The sequence below is a fragment of the Egretta garzetta genome, unplaced genomic scaffold (assembly GCF_000687185.1).
Source record: "Egretta garzetta isolate BGI_Z169 unplaced genomic scaffold, ASM68718v1 scaffold1063, whole genome shotgun sequence".
In the NCBI taxonomy this organism is placed as follows: Eukaryota; Metazoa; Chordata; class Aves; order Pelecaniformes; family Ardeidae; genus Egretta; species Egretta garzetta.
Genome location: NW_009259103.1, coordinates 93631 through 100714, shown reverse-complemented (window position 1 = coordinate 100714; position 7084 = coordinate 93631). Strand labels below are relative to the sequence as shown.

At 47.3% G+C, this 7084-nt stretch overlaps 1 protein-coding gene across 1 annotated transcript in view; it reads left to right on the top strand.

The window, feature by feature from the left end:
• CCT3 (chaperonin containing TCP1 subunit 3) overlaps positions 1-6792 on the top strand; it is an 8082-nt gene extending 1290 nt beyond the window's left edge. Inside the window, exons 2-14 of the mRNA XM_035890826.1 lie at positions 202-263; positions 731-781; positions 879-941; positions 1524-1620; positions 1998-2115; positions 2305-2491; positions 2977-3126; positions 3662-3794; positions 4251-4332; positions 4464-4644; positions 4909-5154; positions 5755-5886; positions 6546-6792. Coding sequence (XP_035746719.1) covers positions 210-263; positions 731-781; positions 879-941; positions 1524-1620; positions 1998-2115; positions 2305-2491; positions 2977-3126; positions 3662-3794; positions 4251-4332; positions 4464-4644; positions 4909-5154; positions 5755-5886; positions 6546-6650 — 1599 coding nt within the window. The 5' untranslated portion in view covers positions 202-209 and the 3' untranslated portion in view covers positions 6651-6792. The remainder of the gene's footprint in view (positions 1-201; positions 264-730; positions 782-878; positions 942-1523; positions 1621-1997; positions 2116-2304; positions 2492-2976; positions 3127-3661; positions 3795-4250; positions 4333-4463; positions 4645-4908; positions 5155-5754; positions 5887-6545) is intronic.
• The last annotated feature ends 292 nt before the right edge of the window (positions 6793-7084 follow it).

Genomic DNA, 7084 nt, shown 5'->3' with positions numbered 1-7084 from the left:
TCTATGAATATGCTTTCTTATAATCTCTGTGGTATTTATATTGTAAACTCTTAATTTAGAACTGGTCATATATCAAGTGTCTCTGTGACTGAGGGTATCTTTGCATTGTCAGTATCGCTGCTTCAGTCTTGGACTTCTTAATGATCAGATCAAAATTATATTTGTGCTTTAATTTTTTTGTTTTTTTTCTGTGTGCTTTAGGTCAGAATATGAAACGTGAGTCTGGAAGAAAAGTCCAGACTGGAAACATCACTGCTGCTAAGGTACCATATTCTCATGTCAGTGTGTGTGCGCGTATATATATGTGTGTGTGTATATATGTATTTATATATTTAAGAGGGAAAACTGGCTCTGAAGCATGTTTTCTCTAGTTCGTATGAATCCAGAGTAGAAGCAGCATAGAAAATTAATTTTCGGTGTTAAAATAATAGTTGCATGTAACTGAACCTGGAGGGTTTTAACCCACCAAAGCCTCTTTCTCTGCAAAATCTGAAAGTGTGTTAAGTCTCAGCATCTGATTTAGACAATAATTCAGCGCGGTGCCAGCATTCTTATAATCCCTGTGTTCTCGTGCCCACACGATTCTTAACTTCTGCTGCATCTAAGCAACTGCAGAGTCATTGGGTCGCTTAAATTTTGCAGGGGCTGCTTGTTTCATATAGAAGATGGGGGGTGTTTTTAGACTTTTTGATGCCCTCCTGTATTACCTCATTTCTTTCGTTCCTCCTAGACTATTGCTGACATTATCCGAACGTGTTTAGGACCAAGAGCTATGATGAAGGTAATAAATTTTGCTGAAATGCCTGTGCTGCGTACTGACTAGGAACAGCACCCCTGTTACAGGTCAGTGCAAAATATGGCTTTTCTTTTGGTTGCAGATGCTTTTGGACCCCATGGGTGGGATTGTGATGACCAATGATGGCAACGCTATTCTTAGAGAAGTAAGTTTCTCCCAAAGGATTCTCTGGCTTAACGTGTGAGTCGGAATTGTGCAGGATACGGTTCCGTAGCTGTCACTGGAACGATGTTATTCCGTCTTCAGTCTGGAGAGCCGGCAAGTAGTAAACTGCAGGACCAAGGAGGGTGCTTTCTGGGGAGGAATTAAATATTTCCAGCAAATGCTCTTCCTCCTCAGAAAAGTCAGTTTAAGCCCAGGGTGGTAATACAAGACTGGTGTAAATTCTGTGGTAATCGTAGCTATAATCACTTGCAGCAAAGCCTTATGAGTTGATGCTTGCTTTTACAATGCCAAAGAGTTAGACCAAGAAATCATTGTCGTCTTTCTGGTGCAAGTGCTGTTGAAATAACATCACAAAAATCATAATGCCTGAAAAACTGTGGGAGAGATGATATTGTAAATAAAAGGGCTTATTTTCGGTCTCAAAAAGGAAGACAAACCTTTGCTACAGTTGAACAGAGTGCCTTTGATTGTTTAAAAGGTGTGGTATTTGTTCCATTGAGCGATGCGAGAAGTTTCAGCTTTAGTAGTCTGGAACAAAACCATACCCCTTGTTCCTGCACAGATTCAAGTCCAGCATCCAGCTGCAAAATCAATGATAGAGATCAGCCGTACTCAAGATGAAGAAGTTGGAGATGGCACCACATCTGTAATTATCCTTGGTAAGCAGAGTAAATGAGACATTTTATAAAGGGTTAAGGCTGAAGTTTGCCCTTCTTGCTCATCAGAGCCCAGTGAGAATGCCTCAATGAGACAGATAGTCGTTATTTGCCAACCCTAAAATGGATCTTTTATTTTTTTTACCCTGGAGAAGAATGCTAGGTTCATGAGACCCTTGGGTGATCAGCTTTGTGCTTTGGAAAGTTGTGTTCTTTCCCTGGGATAAGCACAGTTAAGTTTAAAGACGGGTATAGATGATGTTAGAGCTCTCTCTGTGTGGATAGCAGATACTTTTTTTCTGGTATGCTGTTCTGTCTTGTCTGTGATTGTTCTACCAATTTACCTGGGGGAATTTTGATGGGTTTTTTTGTTTTTTAAGCTGGAGAGATGCTCTCTGTTGCCGAACACTTCCTTGAACAGCAGATGCACCCAACTGTGATCATTGGGGCTTATCGTAAGGCTCTGGATGACATGATCAGTATTCTAAAGAAAATTGGGTAAGTATGGGCTGGTGGGAGTCAAAGAGAAGGGGTAGGAGGTTTCTGTACTGCTTAAAGATGATTCTTCAGGGAATTGTGTTGGTAAAATGCAACTGAATATAATTGGAGAGGGCCTCAACGGGATTATGAATAGATTGTAGCCTGGAGTAATACTCAGTTTGCTATTTGGTTTTTCCTTTGTGTCAGCACTCCAGTGGACGTGAACAACAAAGAGATGATGCTTAAAATAATAAAGAGTGCTATAAATACCAAGGCAATAAACCGCTGGTCTGACTTGGCCTGTAGCATTGCTCTTGATGCTGTTAAGACCGTGGAGTTTGAAGAAAATGGCAGAAAGGAAATTGATATTAAAAAATACGCAAAAGTAGAAAAGGTGAGTATGTCCTGAGCTGTTTCTGATCCGGGTGCCCCTTTCTCACTTTGAATTAGTTCCTAGGATGCAGCGGGAAGAATTTTGTGCTACCAATCTGCGGTCCGCAAGCATAACCCTCGACGATATTTTAGTTGGTGCTATTGGCCTTGTGGGTTTACGGTGAACACAGGGGCAGTTATTTCAACTAGTTTTTCAGAATATTTGACAGAAAGAACATTTAACTTGGTTTGGTTTCCATCTTCCAAACAGATATTGCCATAGGATAGGCATATGATAGGATGCGAGCAGTTTCTCAAGTCCTTCCACGGCTTTTCACTTCATTTAAGTGAGCGTGCTCTTAAAATTGACTCTGATTGTGACCTGGGTCCATTCTGGTTACTTGGGAGAGTTTTCCTTCTTCAGTACATGGGATGGTTAATGTCAGGAGCGCGGATATACACATTTTTGTAGAGTTGACTGACTTTGACCCCCTTGTGTCTTGTCAGATTCCAGGTGGTTTTAGTGAAGACTCGTGTGTCTTGCGTGGAATCATGGTGAATAAAGATGTAACTCATCCCAGGATGCGTCGCCTTATTAAGAATCCACGCATTGTCCTTCTGGATTGTTCGCTAGAGTACAAGAAAGGAGAGAGCCAGGTAAAGCAAATCCGGTTAGAGACATCCACAACTTTTGATTTAAGACTAGTAAAGTGAACAAATCCAGATGGCTCGTTAAGGGCCCGAGTGGCAAAAGGCTCTTAGCCTGTAGAATGCTCTAGGAGAGCCTGCTTTAGCAGGGGGGTTGGACTAGATGATCTCCTGAGGTCCCTTCCAACCCTTGCGATTCTGTGATTCTGTGATTCCAGAGAGCTTTTGCGTGTATAGGATAATTCTGTGGAGAAAAGTAGGAAAACAGCACTGAGGCTACGGCTCTTCTACTCCCTGCGGTAGCTGCAGTGATTTGTGTATCTTAAGTGATAGTCAAGAGCCAAAGAAATAATTCTCTGCTTTAATTAACGCTAATGATGCTGCGTCAGTTTATTTGATTGATATTTTTCATCGTGTAGTTCTCCTTAACTCTTCCCCAGGCGTTATTGGAGGAATTAAGACTGCTCAAGCGGGGGGATCTGTTCCTAACTCGGTGGAGGGTTGGGAGGAACACAGTATGATATTTACACCTCTTTTTGTGCAGACTGATATCGAAATAACACGGGAGGAAGACTTTGCCCGCATCCTGCAGATGGAGGAAGAGTACATTCAGCAGATATGCGAGGATCTGATGAGAGTCAAGCCAGACCTGGTCATCACAGAGAAAGGAATTTCTGGTAATGACACGTGCGATCCTTCTTTGCGCGGAGTTTGTCTTCATAACGTTCGTGCTGTGTTAAATGTGCCTTTCAGTAGCTTTAAAAACAACCAACCAACCAACACAAAACCCCCCCCACAAACCTGATTTTGAACATGACCCTGGTTTGGTTTTGTTTTTTACCTTTCTAGCAAATAGTTCTACATTGCAGGTGTTGGAGCTGGTTCTTGAGGTTGCCTTGTGAACATGGATGCTCGCAATAATATTTTGCTTTTGTAGCATTTGGGAACGATACCAAAACATAAGTGAGGATGAGCCCAGCAAACCATGCAAAGCTGCGCTGTAATTTTGCCTTGCAGCTTTGTTTAAGAAGCAACGTTTAGGTTTTCCTTTCCATAACCCTTTTTTAAAGACATGTAAAGTATTTCCGTGATACTGCTGCTTCACCAATAAAATGGCACAAACCTGATTGCAGACTTGGCCCAACACTACCTGATGAAAGCCAACATCACCGCCATCCGCAGGGTGAGAAAGACGGACAACAACAGGATCGCCAGGTAAAGGCTGTCTGCTCGCTGGAGCCCTGCTCCCTGCGGCACGGCATTTTCATTCTTACCTTGCCCTTCCTCCCCAGTTTGTGTTTGTGAGCACCGAACTCGCATCTAACTGGTTGTTGTTCGTGTGCTAGGGCCTGCGGAGCTCGCATCGTGAGCCGCACAGACGAGCTGCGGGAGGAGGATGTGGGAACTGGAGCCAGGCTCTTCGAAGTTAAAAAAATAGGGGATGAGTATTTTGCTTTCATCACCGATTGCAAAGACCCCAAGGCTTGCACTATCATCCTGCGCGGAGCCAGCAAGGAAATCCTAGCAGTAAGTTACTACGTGTTCTGCTTCCCCCTCCTCCCCTGGCCGCCACCTTGGTGCCAAGAATTCGTTGCTTCCCCCTGAGCCGCCGCTGCGCGCAGGTGAAGCAAGCGCCAGTTTCCTCTGGATTCCCATCCTGTGGGCTGAACCACGCAGCGAAGGCAGAACCTGGAGGCTGCGGAGGAACCAGCCCAGCGGGCTGTGCTGTCAGCTGGTGCCGCGCTACGCTTCCCTGCAACCGATAAACCTGCGCTTTTATGCCTCTTGCAGGAGGTCGAGCGCAACCTTCAGGACGCCATGCAGGTGTGTCGCAACGTCCTCATCGACCCGCAGCTGGTGCCGGGAGGGGGAGCGACCGAAATGGCCGTTTCCCATGCGCTGACAGAGAAATCCAAAGGCATGACGGGGGTGGAGCAGTGGCCCTACCGTGCAGTAGCCCAGGCTCTGGAAGTTATTCCCCGAACGCTGATCCAAAACTGCGGCGCTAGCACCATCCGTGTGCTGACCTCGCTCAGGGTAAGGTGCCCGTGGGCGTGGGGAAGAGACTCAGCCCCTTCATGCTGTGTCCTGCCCCTCAGATCAACCATCCTTCCCCAGCAGCGCCCTCACGGGGGCAGCTTCTTGCACTGCTGCAGGTTTTTAGCAGCTGCAGGAGGCTTTTAACATAACAGAAACCTTTTTTTGAAGTAACGGATCCATTGGAGGTGATTGAAAAAAAAAAAAAAAAAAAGGGGGTTTTGGTTTTTTTGGGGTTTTTTTTTTTGCATTAGCGAGGTGGGAAACGTTTCACTGACGCTTTGTGCCAAATTTCCAAGTGTGAAAATGGAATTAAAGAGCTTGTTTGAGGTACCAGAGGTTAAAACCAGAACCCTGAGGGTGAACAAAATCAAAATCTCCCCTTGAGATCAGCTTGGATGGCGTGAGAGAGAACACCTCCACGTCTGATTTGTGATCCAGTCAAGTGTTTCGAGTCGTGCTCAGTAACGTGCTCTCGTATAAACTCCAAAATTGAGAAAATTCCTCTTTTCCCGAGCCCGTGGTCAGTTGGGAGTTTCCAGAAGGTGAATTGACCACCTCGCTCTTGTTGAAGGTGACCTGGCGTCGTTCCCCTTGCAGGCAAAACACACTCAAGAGGGCAGCCAGACGTGGGGAGTGAACGGCGAGACCGGAGCCTTAGTCGATATGAAGGAGCTGGGCATCTGGGAGCCTTTAGCAGTCAAACTGCAGACCTACAAAACGGCGGTGGAGGTAAGGAGGGAGGGGATAAAACTTCGAAGAGCCTCTGTAGCGCATTTCTGGGGAGCAGGGAATGGTTTTGGGTGTTCGGGTAAGCACCGCAAACCCAGCGTGCTTCGGCTCGCTAACGTGGGAGCTGCAGTGATAAAGGGGATGCAGGGGGGTTGGGTTTTTGATCCGGTGGCTAAAATTTGTCGTGTTCCATCCCAACTTTATCTGCAAACTGGGCAGACTTGGCCTCGCAAGGATGGGCTGCTCCCAGTGACGGCCAGGGCCCTGACCGAGAAATTCGGTGCCAGCAATGCGCTGGAATCCAGTCGGAGGCCCGGGGAGCTTCCGCCCTTTGGATCGCCCCAGCGGCCTCGCCTAAGCTGCCCTCCCCTTGTCAGGAGATGACATTTTGAGCGCTCCTCGCTGGTGTTGGGGCAGTTGCTTGAAGGGAGGCCGTGTCCCTTTATGGGTCAGCAAAAAATCGGTGTCCCCTTTACCACGGGGCAGAGCCAGCGCCTGCTCCCACCGGCCTGCGCTGGGCACTGTGTCCCCTCCATGGGCTGTGCCCGGAGAATCATTTATCAAAGGCAGATGGTTCTGTGGTGTGAAAGTTGGGCAGATTGGATTTTAGTCTTTGCCCTGAGCTCCTGACTAGCCCTGGGCACGGGGTTTCTCCCCAGACTGCAGTCCTCCTCCTCCGCATTGATGACATTGTTTCGGGGCACAAAAAGAAGGGCGATGATCAAAGCAAGCAGCCCGCTGCGCCAGAGCCAGCCCAGGAATAAGAGGGATCGAGTCACCGCGGGGAAGAACCAGGCACCTCGGCCGTGGCTGTGGGAAGAAGCTGGATGGAAGCCACCGCGTCCTGAGGCTGAGCTGGGGAAAAGTTTGGCCGAAGTCTGTGGGAGGGAAGGGGGGAAAAAAAAAAAAAATAAAATACAAAGATGGGGAAAGGGCTGATGTGTTGTGTAAGCGCCCCTGCTCGGGGTGGAGGTACTGCTGCTTAATTTAAGCCTCGGGACTGTAACTTCTCCTTATTGCCTCAAAAAATAAACCGCGTCATTTCGGTCTCTTTGGGTGTTTACTGCAGGTGGGGGAGGAGGCTGATGTAAAGGTAAGGGAGCTCTGGGCAGGTTGGTGCTGCGGGCCCGGGTTTGCCCGGGGAGGGGACGGGATCCCCAAAATCGTCTTGAAGGGCGGCGGTTCCTTTAAGAGTCTC